The sequence below is a fragment of the Pelophylax lessonae genome (assembly GCF_965119305.1).
Source record: "Pelophylax lessonae genome assembly, chromosome: 11".
NCBI classification, from domain to species: domain Eukaryota; kingdom Metazoa; phylum Chordata; class Amphibia; order Anura; family Ranidae; genus Pelophylax; species Pelophylax lessonae.
The window spans coordinates 16,850,804-16,867,413 of NC_138778.1; the positions used below are offsets into that span (position 1 = coordinate 16,850,804).

Consider the following 16,610-nt stretch of genomic DNA (forward strand, 5'->3'; position numbering starts at 1 on the left):
ATTACGCAATGTTAGGCGGAGCCCAGTGCGGACGCTGCCGTCCCCATGGAAACAAACACTATGCCGATCGCATAGTACTGGGCATGCGCGAGATTTCGCGCTGGATTCACCGGCCTCTGCCCACTACAACCAGGAAGCAGGGCAGACATTTCCCCACAACGGACTCGGCGATCCAGGACAAAGATGGCGGTGCAAACATATTATTACAATGTATGAAACAGGATTAGCGGATGTATAGAGGTCGAAGGGTCACTGTTTGGGGGACATTAAAAAAAAAAAAAGAATTCTGTGGCCGGAACTCCGCTTTAAGGCTGGCCATACACTATACAAATTTCTTATTCAATTTCCTTTAGATTTACTTTCAACTGTACAGTACAAGGGCCTGACTGATTGCATACATATTGAAAGTGTTTAGGTTGGACCTCATATTATATAATTTTGGTAAATCTAAAGGAAAATTAAATAAGAAAATTGTATAATGTATGACCAGCCTTAATCCATTATGGTCACTTTTCTTTTTTACAATTCTCATTGTTGTATGTTTGTATACAGACTGTGTGCCTAATGTTGTTGGGAAAAACACAAAAAAAAAAAATAAATAAATAAATAAATAAAGAATGGCAAAAAAAAAAAAAAAAATATATATATATATATATATATATATATATATATATATTATATATGCCCTCTAAATCCTCCTGTATTGAATTGTATTGTAACTGTATCGTCTTCCCTCATATTGTAAAGCAAACTGTCGGCGCTATATAAATCCTATATAATAATAATAATAATAATATATATATATATATATATATATATATATATGATGGAGATTTGCCACTAGAGGGAGCTCTCAGTGGCTCCATGCAATATTATTCTCCCTCTTTCTTTCTCAGCTGCTCCCATATACATATATAATTAGAAATTATACAGTAAACCCCCCTTATATCGCAGTTCAGTTTTTGCGGTCCCGGTATATTTTCTGTAATGTTACTTTACTAATTAAATCATTGATAATTAAATATTTTTGTGTTTTCCGTAGCTCTTGCTCTGTCTCTCAGTATCCTTTATGTGTTTAAATGAGTTTCTATTGTTTTAAAAGTGTGTTTAAAGACCTTAAAATGCTTTTAAAAGTACAGTGAAAGTTATAAAAACATGCCAACGGTGCATTTAAATAGGGTATTTCTATTTTGCGAATTTTCACTTTTCGCGGGTGGGTACGGAATGTAACCCCCGCAATGGAGGGGGTTAGTTAAAAAAAAAAAAAATTAGCAAACATTGTATCATTTTTTATGGAATAGCCCTGGGGGCCATCATATCTTTGAATTTTTTTATTTTTTTTTTATGATGGCCCCAGGGCTCTTCCATAATTTTTAGCATGGCTTTATCAATATGAAATAATAAAAAAAAAAACAAAAAAAAAAACTGATCTTTTGCTATGAGCAGGATTGCTGTATTTCCATTTTTTATTATATGTTGCTATGATCTACCTTCAGTTCCTCATTCAGGTGGCTGTAGTGACCCCTTTGATCACGGTACCTAAATAATATAAGATAACGTCCATCTCAGCCTCCTGTAACTGAATTAGGTGAGGAAATGGCATCAGCGGAAGACATGCGGCTTCCTACTTGTGTCGTCAGAAGACAATAAAGCTTTGCCTTCGTCTGCCGCTGCCCCAGGCCTGTGCTGTTCTTATACCTCTTCCAGCTCAGCTAAGTGGATTTGCTCCGCCAATCGGCAAGCTTCTACCAATTTCAAGACGTCATTATTGGAAATGTATATAAATCCCTTAAATCCTTTTGAGAAAAAGAGTCATAGTGTATGTCAACCCCAACTATAAAATTCTATTATTTGCTCCATATTTGGCCGGGTAAATTTACCATTGAAAGAGTTTCGTTTTATTGGCTCAAATCAATAAGAGAAAAGAAATACTTATTGATCCCGCCAGAAATCTAGTGAGCTAATAGCGCTGTCGTGCGACACTGTACCCAAAAAAAAAATTATGTCCTTTTTTCCCACAAATAGAGCTTTCTTTTGGTGGCATTTGATTACCTGTGCGATTTTTTTATTTTTTGCGTTTTAACCAAAAAACTAACAAAAAAAGAGCGTCAATTCTGAAAAAAAAAAAAAAAAAAAAACAATATTTTTCACTTTCTGCTATATAACATTCCCCCCCAAAAAAAAAATTAAAAATCTATTTTTTTTTTCATCCTTTTAGACCAATTTGTATTCTGCTACATATTTTTGGTAAAAAAAAAAAAAAATCCCAATAAGCGTATTTTGATTGGTTTGCGCAAAAAGTTATCGCGTCTAAAAACTAGGGGAAGATTAATGTCATTTTCACTTATTTATTTATTTTTTTAACTAGTAATGGCGGCGATCAGCGATTTTTAGCGGGACTGCGACATTACGACGAACAGATCGGACCCCTAACTGCCATTTTTGACACTTTTGGGGGGACCAGTGACATTACTACAGTAATCAGTTACTAAAAATATGCACTGTTACTGTAATAATGACACTGCCAGGGAAGGGGTTAACCTAGGGGGTGATCAAAGGGTTAAGTGTGAACCTAGGGGAGTGTTTTCCAACTGTATGCGGGAGGGACTTGTGAAATGATCATAGAGACCTGTGTTCTTAAATAGAAGGATCACAGGCGCTCTATGATCATTCCAGGGAGAAGAATGGTCTGATGTGCTTACAACAGCTGACCGTCCTTCTCTCTCACCGGGGAGCGATCGCGGGTGCCTGGCGGGTGCCTGGCGACTATAGATCTGTGTTTATTCCAAACATGTTTGAAGCCATTTACAGTTTACAATGCTTCAGTTATGAATGAAGACAGTGAGTGAGTGTGTTCACTGTGTCCATTTAGAAAAGAAAGGGGCCGATAAATGACATATTTAGTTACTTTCCCCACTCTTCATTCTGAAACATCCCCCACACTGACAAAAGACGGGGAGAAGCCCAGGCAATAAGGGGAATCATCCCTTCACGCCAGAGGCATAACTAGAACCTTCAGGGCCCTGGTGCAAGAAACCATGAAGGGCCCCCCATACCCCTGGCCGGGGCCCTTCCCTTCCCCCCTGGGGCTCTTACCACTGATCCTGGGGCCCTTTACTTTTGTTTTGGGGCCCTTGATTACTGTCCCACAGCGGGACTCTTTCACAAGTTCTGCAGTGGGCCCCCTTCCTGCCATCTTGGGGCCTCCCCACGGCGGTGGAATGGCAGGCAAGTGTGACAGAGGAACCAATCTCCTCTATTTTCCTCCTGCAGCTACAGGAGGAAAAAGGAGGACAGTGATTTCTCTACATGCTGCCCCCGCCGCCCCTCCTATCCAGGTGTACAGGCGAGCCTATATCTAGGGGACTCCTTATTGTTAAGGAATCTTCTAGATTCTAAAAAGCCCCTTCATCGGCAGACCCCCACAACCACCAGGCCAGGGTTGTGGGAAAGAGGCCCTTGTCTTCATCAATATAGGAACAAGGTGATTTTCTAGGGGGTTCCCCAAATTACCTCTCATGTTGATGCATTGGGCCTGGTATAGTTCAGGAGGAGGGGGGCACATGCTCGCCCCCCCCCCCTTCCTCTCCTGGCCTGCTAGGTTTCATTCTCAGATAAGGATCTAATGTGGATTTTTGGACAACCTCGCGATTTTTCTTTTTCTTGATTTTTGCGCCCATCCCTATACAAATGGTACAAAGTATATACATAAGGGAGGGTTACATGGCAGGTGGCATTTGTGGTCAGTTTAATACATTAATACTGTTTAATTATTAATACATTAAACACAACTATTTAATTCATGTTTAATCAATCATCTAATTATAATTTCAAAAAATAATAAACTGCCAAATAATAACGCTTGCCAACAGAAATGAACGGGCTGTACACTGATGCCTTCAACAAAAAAACAGCTTTAATATAATAAGTAAGAGGACTCCCAACATTTAGTCTCATCTGTCAACCTCCAACGCGTTTCACCCCACAAAAGTGATAAGGTGATACGCCTTGGTGCTGAAGGTGAACCAGTAAGACGATATGTTGGGAATCCTCTACCTATTATATTAAAGTTGGTTTTTGGTGATGGCATCAGTGTGCAACCGGTTCATTTCTACTTGACAAGCAGAACAGCTGAGCCCCCCGCACCTGAGTAGAACTGGAGGGATGGGGAAAGGGGCAAGTTTGGAGAGGCATAGCTTCCATTGGTTCCACAAACAATAAATGAATAAATGTTAATACATTTAATAAATAAACCTGTGTACGTTAAAGAGACCCTGTCACCAATTTTTAACAAAATGCACAGAGAAATCCAGTTCTTCAAAATCTTACTTGCAGCGTTTTTAATTTCCATCAATGCATTTTCGATCACTTGCAAAGAGTTTCTGATCATGCTAGCAAATGGGACTACTCAAAGAAGAGCCCCCACCCCAGCTCACTCAAAGTCACAGCCCTCTTCTCTTCTGGGAGTCTCTAGTTACTGTCTGTGCTGGCCCAGCTACTCTGCCCCTCTCCTCCTCTTCCTTTTATGCAGCTGCTGGAGGTGGGAAGGAGTGTGAGGGGGAATACTATAGAGCCCTGGTGACCAACCTGCAGCCTGAGGGTCACATGCAGCCCATTGATGTTTGAAGGGCAGCCCTTGAGCCCCAGCCACCAGTAGAGGGAGCATTGTTTTGTAAAGGACCCTTAATAGTAGTAAAGTCTAGTGAGGGGGTCTCCAAGCTTTCTAAACAAAGGACCGGCTTATTTCCCTTCAGACTTTAGGGGGGCCGGACTGTGGCCATTGGGAGTACAAAATGTCCTATTGTAACTGGGAGTATACAATCCCCCATTATTTGTGTCAGTGGGAGGAATTGAACCCCATCATTGGTGTCAATGGTAGGATTTGTGACCCATCATTGGTGCCATTGGGCCCCATTGTGGTTGTCATTGGGAGGAACTGTGCCCCATCGTTGTTGTCAATGGTAGGAATTGTGACCCATCATTGGTGTCATTGGGCCCCATTGTTGTTGTCATTGGGAGGAATAGTGCCCCATCGTTGATGTCATTGGTAGGGATTGTGCCCCATCGTTGGTGTCATTGGGAGGAATTGTGCCCTTCATTGGTGTCAGTGAATAAAATAGAACCCCAAGGCCCCAAAAAAGCAAGCAATGGGCTGCATCCGGCCCCAGGCCGCAGTTTGTAGACCAAAACTCCACTACAACTGTCCTTTAGACTTTAGGGGGGCCAGGACTGTGGCCATCGGGAGTACAAAATGTCCCATTGTCACTGGGAGTATACAGTCCCCCATCATTTGTGTCAGTAGGAGGAATTGTACCCCATCACTGGTGTCATTGGTAGGGATTCTGCTCCATCATTGGTGTCATTGGGCCCTATTGTTGGTTTCATTGGAAGGAACTGTGCCCCATTGTTGATGTCACTGGTAGGAAATGTGCCCATCATTGGTGTAATTGGGAGGAACTGTGCCCTTCATTGGTGTCAGTGAATAAAATAAAATAGAACCCCCAAGGGTCGGATAAAAGCAAGCAAGGGGCTGATACCGGCCCCCGGGCCACAGTTTGGAGACCACCCCCAAGGCCCCAAAAAAGCAAGCAATGGGCCGCATCCGGCCCCGGGCCGCAGTTTGTAGACCAAAACTTCACTACAACTGTCCTTTAGACTTTAGGGGGGCGAGGACTGTGGCCATCAGGAGTACAAAATGTCCCATTGTCACTGGGAGTATACAATCCCCCATCATTTGTGTCAGTAGGAGGAATTGTACCCCATCACTGGTGTCATTGGTAGGGATTCTGCTCCATCATTGGTGTCATTGGTAGGGATTCTGCTCCATCATTGGTGTCATTGGGCCCTATTGTTGGTGTCATTGGGAGGAACTGTGCCCCATTGTTGATGTCACTGGTAGGAAATGTGCCAATCATTGGCGTAATTGGGAGGAATTGTGTCCTTCATTGGTGTCAGTAACTAAAACAAAACCCCCCGGGCCACAGTTTGGAGACCACTGGTCTAGTGATTTCATGCAACATGTCCCTGGTCTCTGACTGTCTCCAATAGCATGACTTAAGTCTCCAAGCACTCCTGTAGAATGATCTTTGGCCATTTCCTCCAACAAGTCTTCCATCTGTGTCAGTTTTCTGTAGCATTGCATGTAATAAATTGTATATGCGGCCCTTTGGGGACATTGGGGGCCACATTTGAGGCCCCTATTACCCTGAAAGTTGACAACCGCTGCTATAGAGTGTCATTTGAGTTTGCTGTGGCTGACTACATCCCATCCAAGATGGCGGCACCCAGCAGCAGTCTCAGAGCTTTCAAAAGTCTACTCAAGGGAGGCTTTTAAAGGTAAATAACATGCATTATATATATATTTAATGTGCGTATCATTTCATGGGAAGGTTTTAACCACTTGCCGACCGCCGCACGACTATCTACTGCGGCGGTCAGCCCCACACAGGCAGAGCGATGTAGTACTACGTCGCTAGCCTGTGAGGGTCTAGGGAGCGAGCGAGCGCCCCCGGAGGCGCGCTCCCGCGCGGTCACGGACCCCCCGCGCGTGTGACCGACGGACCCGATGTCGGCCGATCACTCGGCGATCGTCGGTGCAGAGGGAGAAAGGCAGGCGGCTGATGTAAACAAGCCGCCTGTCATTCTCCCCTGTGTAGAAATAGTGATCATACGGTTCTACTATGTAGAACCGTTGATCACTGTTCCTACACCTCAAGCCACAGCCAATCACAGTTAGAATCACGCCCCTAGGGACACACATAACCCCTCCCTCTAAAAAAAAGTTAACCCCTTCACTGCCAGTGTCATTTTACAGTAACAGTGCATATGTATAGCACTGATTACTGTAGAAATGTCACTGGTAACCCCAAAAATGTCAAAAATGTCAGTCAAGGGTCCGATCTGTCCGCCCCAATGTCGCAGTACCACAAAAAAATCGCAGATCGCCGCCATTACGTGTTAAAAAAAAACAACAAAAATGACAAAAATCTTTCCCTTTGTTAGTAAACGCGATAACTTTTGCGCAAACCAATCAAAATACGCTTTTTGCGATTTTTTTTAAACAAACATATGTAGCAGAAAACAAATTGGCCGAAAATGTTAAAAAATTTTGATTTTTACATTTTTTTTGGGGAATTTCATATAAAAAAATGTGAAAAACATTGTTATTTTTGCAAAATTGACGCTCTTTTTTTGTTTATAGCGCATGATCAAAAAATCGCACAGGTGATCAAATACCACAAAAGAAAGCTCTGTTTGTGGGAAAAAAAAGGACAGATAGGTACAGCGTCGCACGACCACGCAATTGTCCGTTAAAGTCACGCAGTGCCAAATCGCAAAATAGGCCCTGGTCAGGAAGGGGGTAAAATCTTCCGGGGCTTAAGTGGTTAATGAAATCATTGATCTGGTGACAGGGCCTCTTGAACTCCCAATATGGGTTTTAATCCTTCTTTGACCTATCCAATGCTTAAAAAAAAACAAAAAAAATCTAAAACCAATCTGAAAAATTATTTTAGGGTATGCACTAAAATTAACAAAATCTGGGATGGCTGTAATTCTGGTATACTTCCCCTTTAAGAACTACCATTTTTTTTTTTTGCGCTTCCTTGAATTGTCATTACTCATGCGCGGTAACGTTTTGCAGTTCCTCAATATTTCATGCATGACCCTCGGGCTCATTAAGCTCTGATGGAAGGTTAAATGTCCCCTATTGCCCCTTTTATGAGGGTTAACAATGCTCCGGCCGTTGATCCGTGCTTCCTGAGCAAAGTGACAGATAATCCTCCTCATTTTATGCCCGCTCTGCTCCTGAAACGTTTTACAAGCATTCAATAACAGAATTAGGAGTAATGTGATAATTAGCAGCCTTCCCCGCGTAATCAGCCTCGCGGCCGTGTCAACCCAGGTTGCCGGGGTAATGAGCCCTCCGGGTACTTAATGACTAACCGCACCAGACTTTTCTGTATTCGAAAATATAAAGAGAACTGAAGACAGCGAGAGATGAGCAAATCGATCCGATAGGTTAGGTTAGGTCCCAAACTTTTTAAAGAAAGGGCCAGTTTACTGTCCTTAAGACTTTAGGGGGCCGGATCTTGGTGTCAGTGGGAAGAATAGTACCCCATCATTGTTGTCAGTGTGAGGAATAGTACCCCATCATTGGTGTCAGTGGGAAGAATAGTGTCCCCTCATTGGTGTCAGTGGCAGTAATAGTGCTCCATCATTGGTGTCAGTGGGAGGAATAGTGCCCCATCATTGGTGTCAGTGGGAGGAATAGTGCCCCATCATTGGTGTCAGTGGGAGAAATAATCATTGGTGTCAGTGGGAGGAATAGTGCCCCATAATTGGTGTCAGTGGGAGGGATAGTGCCCCATCATTGTTGTCAGTGGGAGGAATAGTGCCCCATCATTGTTGTCAGTGGGAGGAATAGTGCCCCATCATTGGTGTCAGTGGGAGGAATAGTGCCCCATAATTGGTGTCAGTGGGAGGAATAGTGCCCCATAATTGGTGTCAGTGGGAGGGATAGTGCCCCATCATTGGTGTCAGTGGGAGGGATAGTGATGATTGGTTAAACTCACAAGTGCCTATTTTAAAACTACTATTCCTTTACAGTATATTGCCTTTTGGAATTTACAAATTCAGTAATTTAGAAATTGGATGAAAGGTTTAGCGCTGGGAAACACTTTTTGGTAGATAAATAGTGCATTTTATATACAACTATATAGATCAGACCAAAATGGGGGACAAATGAGAAGGAAAGAGGGACAGAGGGACTTTGTTCTGAATGAGGAACAGTCCCTCGAAATCAGGAACAGTTGGGAGGTATGGAATAGTATCCCATCATTGTGTCAGTAGGAAGAATAGTACCCCATTATTGGTGTCAGTGGGAGGAATAGTGCCCCATCATTGGTGTCAGTAGGAAGAATAGTACCCCATCATTGGTGTCAGTAGGAAGAATAGTACCCCATCAGTGGTGTCAGTGGGAGGAATAGTACCCCATCATTGGTGTCAATGTGAGGAATAGTACCCAATCACTGGTAGTGTAAGGAAAAGTATCCCATCATTGGTGTCAGTAGGAAGAATGGTGCCCCATAGTTGGTGTCAGGGGGAGGAATATTGTCTCATATCAGTGAGAGGAACAGTGCCCCAAGGGCAGAATAAAGGCAACCAAAGGGCTGCATCTGACCCCTGGGCCACAGTTTAGAGAACACTGTAATAGGTTTACGATCCCAAACCTTTAGGCTAGGTTCACACTGGTCTGCATTTTCTTCACATTCCCATTAAAGGCTATGGTTCTATGTTTGAAAATATAAAGAGAAATAAAGACAGCAAAAGATGAGCGAATCGATCAGATAGGTCAGGGGTCTTAAACTTTTTAAACAAAGGGCCAGTTTACTGTCCTTCAGACTTTTAGGGGTGCGGATGTTGGTGTCAGTGGGGGGAATAGTGTACCATCATTGGTAGTGGAAGGAATAGTATCCCATCATTGGTGTCAGTAGGAAGAATAGTACCCCATCATTGGTGTCAATAGGAAGAAGAGTACCCCATCATTGGTGTCAGTAGGAAGAATAGTACCCCATCATTGGTGTCAGTAGGAAGAATAGTACCCCCATCATTGGTGTCAGTAGGAAGAAGAGTACCCCATTGTTGGTGTCAGTAGGAAGAAGAGTACCCCATTATTGGTGTCAGTAGGAAGAATAGTACCCCATCATTGGTGTCAGTAGGAAGAAGAGTACCCCATTATTGGTGTCAGTAGGAAGAATAGTACCCCATCATTGTTGTCAGTAGGAAGAATAGTACCCCATCATTGGTGTCAGTAGGAAGAAGAGTACCCCCATCATTGGTGTCAGAAGGAAGAATAGTACCCCCATCATTGGTGTCCGTAGGAAGAATAGTATCCCATTATTGGTGTCAGAAGAAAGAATAGTACCCCCATCATTGGTGTCAGTAGGAAGAATAGTACTCCCATCATTGGTGTCAGTAGGAAGAATAGTACCCCCATCATTGGTGTCTGTAGGAAGAAGAGTACCCCATTATTGGTGTCAGTAGGAAGAAGAATACCCCATCATGGGTGTCAGTAGGAAGAAGAGTATCCCATCATTGGTGTCTGTAGGAAGAAGAGTACCCCATTATTGGTGTCAATAAGAAGAAGAGTACCCAATCATTGGTGTAAGTAGGAAGAATGGTGCCCCATAGTTGGTGTCAGGGGGAGGAATATTTTCTCATCAGTGAGAGGAACAGTGCCCCAAGGGCCGAATAAAGGCAACCAAAGGGCTGCATCTGGCCCCCGGGCCACAGTTTAGAGAACACTGTGATAGGTTTAAGATCCTAAACCTTTAGGCTAGGTTCACACTGGTCTGCATTTTCTTCGCATTCCCATTAAAGGCTATGGTTCTATGTTTGAAAATATAAAGAGAAATAAAGACAGCAGAAGATGAGCGAATCGATCCGATAGGTCAGGGGTCTTAAACTTTTTAAACAAAGGACCAGTTTACTGTCCTTCAGACTTTTAGGGGTCCGGATGTTGGTGTCAGTGGGGGGAATAGTGTACCATCATTGGTAGTGGAAGGAATAGTATCTCATCATTGGTGTCAGTAGGAAGAAGAGTACCCCATCATTGGTGTCAGTAGGAAGAAGAGTATCCCATCATTGGTGTCAGTAGGAAGAAGAGTATCCCATCATTGGTGTCAGTAGGAAGAAGAGTATCCCATCATTGGTGTCAGTAGGAAGAAGAGTACCCCATCATTGGTGTCAGTAGGAAGAATAGTACCCCATCATTGGTGTCAGTAGGAAGAATAGTACCCCATCATTGGTGTCAGTAGGAAGAAGAGTACCCCATTATTGGTGTCAGTAGGAAGAAGAGTACCCCATCATTGGTTTAAGTAGGAAATAAAGTACCCAATCATTGGTGTCAGTAGGAAGAATGGTGCCCCATAGTTGGTATTAGGGGGAGGAATATTGTCTCATATTAGTGAGAGGAACAGTGCCCCAAGGGCAGAATAAAGGCAACCAAAGGGCTGCATCTGACCCCCGGGCCACAGTTTGGAGAACACTGTGATAGGTTTAAGATCCCAAACCTTTAGGCTAGGTTTACACTGGTCTGCGTTTTCCTTGTATTCCCATTAAAGGCTATGGTTCTATGTTTGAAAATATAAAGAGAAATGAAGACAGCGAGAGATGAGCAAATCGATCAGATAGGTCAGGGGTCTACGAACTTTCTAAACAAAGGGCCAGTTTACTGTCCTTCAGACTTTTGGGGGGCTGGATGTTGGTATCAGTGGGGGGAATAGTGTACCATCATTGGTAGTAGAAGGAATAGTATCTCATCATTGGTGTCAGTAGGAAGAAGAGTACCCCATCATTGGTGTCAGTAGGAAGAAGAGTATCCCATCATTGGTGTCAGTAGGAAGAAGAGTATCCCATCATTGGTGTCAGTAGGAAGAAGAGTATCCCATCATTGGTGTCAGTAGGAAGAAGAGTACCCCATCATTGGTGTCAGTAGGAAGAATAGTACCCCATCATTGGTGTCAGTAGGAAGAAGAGTACCCCATTATTGGTGTCAGTAGGAAGAAGAGTACCCCATCATTGGTTTAAGTAGGAAATAAAGTACCCAATCATTGGTGTCAGTAGGAAGAATGGTGCCCCATAGTTGGTATTAGGGGGAGGAATATTGTCTCATATTAGTGAGAGGAACAGTGCCCCAAGGGCAGAATAAAGGCAACCAAAGGGCTGCATCTGACCCCCGGGCCACAGTTTGGAGAACACTGTGATAGGTTTAAGATCCCAAACCTTTAGGCTAGGTTTACACTGGTCTGCGTTTTCCTTGTATTCCCATTAAAGGCTATGGTTCTATGTTTGAAAATATAAAGAGGAATGAAGACAGCGAGAGATGAGCAAATCGATCCGATAGGTCAGGGGTCTACGAACTTTCTAAACAAAGGGCCAGTTTACTGTCCTTCAGACTTTTGGGGGGCTGGATGTTGGTATCAGTGGGGGGAATAGTATCCCATCATTGGTAGTGGAAGGAAAAGTATCCCATCGTTGTGATGGTAGGAAGAATAGTACCCCATCATTGGTGTTAGTAGGAAGAATCAGTGAGAGTTACAGTGCCCCAAGGGCTGAAGAAAAGCAAGCAAAGGGCTGCATCTGGCCCCATGGCCACAGTTTGGAGAACACTGTGAAAGGTTTAAGATCCCAAACCTTTAGGCTAGGTTCAGACTGGTCTGCGGTTTCCATGCATTCCCATTAAAGTCTATGGGACCAAAAATGTCCCACCAAAAGATGCACCTACAACATGGAAGCTTTTTGTATACCGTTGGTGTGAATGGGTTCCATAGAGAGTAATATCATCGCACAGGTATGAATGAGGGGCGGGCCGGTGCAGGGGGGGGGGGGAGGTGGGGAGGCTGCCCAGGGCGCTGGTATCATGTGAGGTGAGGTGCCACAAGGAGAGTTATTGCTGCTACAAGCTGACAGGAGTAGTGACAGAGGAATCATTACTCCTGTCAGCTTAGCGCTGGAAGATTTATTTATTTTTTTTAATTAAAATATTTTTTGTTATTTTTCAAGACATTACAAGTCATGTACAAACATAAATCCCTCTCAGATAACCTAAACATCATAAACCTTTCTACGATTTTCACCCCCAATAATAAAAAAAAAAGAAAATAAGATTTTTTATATATAATAAGTGTTTTACCACACAATCAAAAACATTCTAAAGTGAAATACTTAAAAAATAATCTGAGTGTATCTCAAATCGTGATATAAGGAGTGCTTGATAATAATATTTTTTTGTCAATCCATTTTTTTGTCAATTTCTTTTTCTTTTTTTGTTATGTTACTTTATTCCAAGACTTACCTGGTAAACCAAGCCCGAGAAGGATGCTGTAATAAACCACAGGGATGTAGCCCAGCATACATGGAGAGGGGTCCGTGTGTCCTCCATCCCACTCGGCCCCCAAGGGGGAAGTGTCGCTGGCGTTCTGTAGAGGAATCATTGTCAGCCGACATCAGTGCAGCGCTGGGAAGAGAAAAGAGGAGCTTGAAGTTTATCTAAAGCAAGAAGAAAAATTAATATTTTCAGTTTTGGATATGGTTAAGATTAGTGATCGACTGATATAGTTTTTTTACCGCCGATACCGATATTTTGGTCATCGGATATCGGTATCGGCCGAAATCTGCCGATATTTTCGGACATTAAAATTATTATTTTTTTTTTTTTTATGTCTACAGGTACTGTGGTGGAGGGATCTGGGGACTCCAAACCCCTCCTCTGCACTTAAAGCATTCAAAATGCCAAGTTTGGCTGTTTTGAATGCTGTAAGATTTTTAATTCAGCGCCGCCAGTACCCGGAAGTGATGTCATGACATGACATCACTTCCGGGTACTCGGCGGCGCCGAATTCAAAGAAATGGAGACTCGGTCAGACGGCGGCAGTGCAGATGGAGACATGGTCAGACGGCGGTGGTGAAGGTAGGGCCGGAGCGAGCCGGAGCGGACGTCCCCTCCCGCTCCTTAGAATGACAGCCGAGCGGCTTCTCAGTCACATCGGTTGTCATTACAAGACAGCTGACCATCGGTTATGGACACTGGTACCGGGGTGATGCCTCTAGCTGCAGGCATCACCCCAATACATGCACCTTCCCTAAATATCGGCAATATAAGTAAATCAAAAGCCGATTCCGATATATCGGGGAAAGACCATATCGGCCCTCGATATATTGGCTTTGCCGATAATCGGTCGATCCCTAGTTAAAACCCATGTTGTGTCCCATTGGGGAAATTTCTCTTTTTGCCTCTCAGATAAGTTACCCACTGACACCAATTACTTATCTTAGTTATCTGTAAGGGAGACAGACCTGCTTAAGGAGAATTTTTCTTGCTGGACCACAGTGAAATTAGGCTCTTCTCCCGTTGACCACCAACGTGAGGGAAGTCTTCTCCATTGACCACGGACTTCTCTCCTTCTGACAATCAATATAGGAGAGTCTATCTTCACCCATCATCAAAATAAGGGAGTCCTTCTCCACCCACCGCCAATATAAGAGGGTCCTTCTGCACTGATCACAAGTGTATGGGGGGACCTCTCCCACTGACTGCCAGTCAAATCCACTGACCAACAGTGTAGGAGGGCACATTCCGACTGACCATCAATGTAACCAGGCATTGATCCACTGACTGCCATGTGAGAGAACACTACGATGTGTTCCCTGGTTCTGGGGCAGCCTTTCTGAACCCTAGGGCTCCTCCAAAGTTTGCTAGGGGTTCCTGGAGCAATAAGCAATTTCTGCCTCTCAGATAAGTAACCACTGACACCAATGAGTTTTTTTTAGCTATCTGTAAGGGAGATATTCCTCCCAATGACTACACAAGTAAGGAAATGTTGTCCTAGTGATCAACAGTAGAATGGGGCCCTTCTCCCACTCACCACCAATACAAGAGGATCCTTCTCCAGTCACTACCAATATAAGAGGGTCCTTCTCCATCCACCACCAATATAAGATGGTCATTCTTCTACCACCACCAATATAAAAGGGCCCTTCTACCACCACCAATATAAAAGGGCCCTTCTACCACCACAAATATAAGATGGTCCTTTTGTACCCACCACCAATTTAAAAGTGTCCTTCTCCACCTACTATCAATATAAGTGGGTCCTTCACCACCCACCACCAATAAAAGAGGATCCTTTACACCCACCACCAATATAAGATGGCCCTTCTTCACCCACCGCCAATATAAGTGGGTGCTTTTTCTCCCACCACCAATATAAGAGGGTCCTTCTTCTCCCACCACCAATATAAGAGGGTCCTTCTCCATCCACCACCCCACCACCAATATAGGAGGGCCCTTCTCCACCCGCCACCAATATAAGAGGGTCCTTCTCCTCCCACCATCAATATAAGCGGTTCATTCCCCACCCACCACTAATATAAGAGGGCCCATCTCCACCCACCAGCAATATAAGCGGTTCATTCCCCACCCACCACTAATATAAGAGGGCCCATCTCCACCCACCATCAATATAAGAGGACCCTTCTCCACCTACCACCAATATAGGAGGGTCCTTCTCCACCCACCACCAATATAAGAGGACCCTTCTCCACCCGCCACCAATATAAGTGGACCCTTCTCCACCCACCACCAATATAGGAGGGCCCTTCTCCATCCACCACCAACATAAGAGGACCCTTCTCCACCCACCACTAATATAAGAGGGCCCATCTCCACCCACTATCAATATAAGAGGACCCTTCTCCACCTACCACCAATATAGGAGGGTCCTTCTCCACCCGCCACCAATATAAGAGGGTCCTTCTTCAACCACCACTAATATAAGAGGGCCCTTCTCCACCCACCACCAATATAAGAGAACCCTTCTCCACCCACCACCAATATAAGAGGGTCTTTTTCCACCCACCACCAATATAAGAGGACCCTTCTCCATCCACCACCAATATAGGAGGGTCATTCTCCACCCACCACCAATATAGGAGGGCCCTTCTTCATCTACTACCAATATAAGAGGGCCCTTCTCCACCCACCACCAATATAAGAGGACCCTTCTCCACCTACCACCAATATAAGAGGGTCCTTTTCCACCCACTACCAAAAAAAGAGGGTCTTTCTGCCACTACCACAAGTGTAAGGGGCACCTGTCCACTGACCACCAATCAAATGGGCCCAGTGATCACCAACATAAGAGGATCCTTCTCCACCATTAAAAGAAGATACCTTTCCTATTGACCGCCAATTTAATGGGGATTTGTTACAATGTTGGATTCTATGTGATGACTGGGGGTGAGGAGACTGAGGAAACCCTCTGAGATACAAAAGTTAAACTCCAGGCAAGAAGCTAAATGCACAGATGGAATATATGGGAACTGTTTTACCTGCCAAAAGATTTGTAATTTGTCCATCCAAACCTGAAATTTATGCAGCTCTGCCACATACTTATTTATTCATGTAAAGAAACTGAAATTTCCACTTCACATTACCTTTGCGAACAAATTTGAAGATGGAATCACATCTTGATCGGTATAAATTTCCTAAAAAAAAAAAATAATAATAATAATTTGTTTTTAGGTTTACCGTAATACGTATTCCATTCTTCATGCTTCTCCAAATGCGTTTGAGATGAAACCCTCCACCAGGGCACTGGGAGTGTTTGCTCTTCCTATTCGTACCATCTGTTCTATTGCTTAATGGTTGAACCATCAGACGTGGATGAGTCTATGTGAAAGTAAGTGGGTCACTGGCACACTTCCATTAATGGGGACTGGTGACCAACCTTTGAAAATAATTAGCGAGGGAAACCTCGGAGGGAACGCTGCACATCCACCACTAGTGGGAGTGGCCAAAAAGTGGTTGCCGTTTAATAATGTATAGCTTGTACTATGGCCCTTTTTCTCTTTTATTTTACAACTTTTTTAGGCAAAATAATGCCAGGTGGAGAAAGTGAGAGTAAAATGAGCCCCACCGCTGGTGTCAGGAGCAGTAAGAGTAACTCCCATCATTGGCAGTAATATTACAGTGCCCATTTTCATTGGTGGTCAGTGGTGATTAACCCACCCCCTGTTCCCCTCTTTAACCACTTGCTGACCAGGCCTTT

The 16,610-nt window shown here is 43.8% G+C and overlaps 1 protein-coding gene across 1 annotated transcript in view; it reads right to left on the reverse strand.

Annotated features, from left to right (window-relative positions):
- The window catches only part of GPR142 (G protein-coupled receptor 142), a 51,698-nt gene that overhangs the window by 6,974 nt on the left and 28,114 nt on the right, over window positions 1-16,610 (reverse strand). Inside the window, exons 2-3 of the mRNA XM_082272523.1 lie at window positions 15,997-16,047; window positions 12,857-13,018 (exon numbers count right to left, since the gene is read on the reverse strand). Of these exons, the coding sequence (XP_082128649.1) occupies window positions 12,857-12,995 (139 nt within the window). The 5' untranslated portion in view covers window positions 12,996-13,018; window positions 15,997-16,047. The remainder of the gene's footprint in view (window positions 1-12,856; window positions 13,019-15,996; window positions 16,048-16,610) is intronic.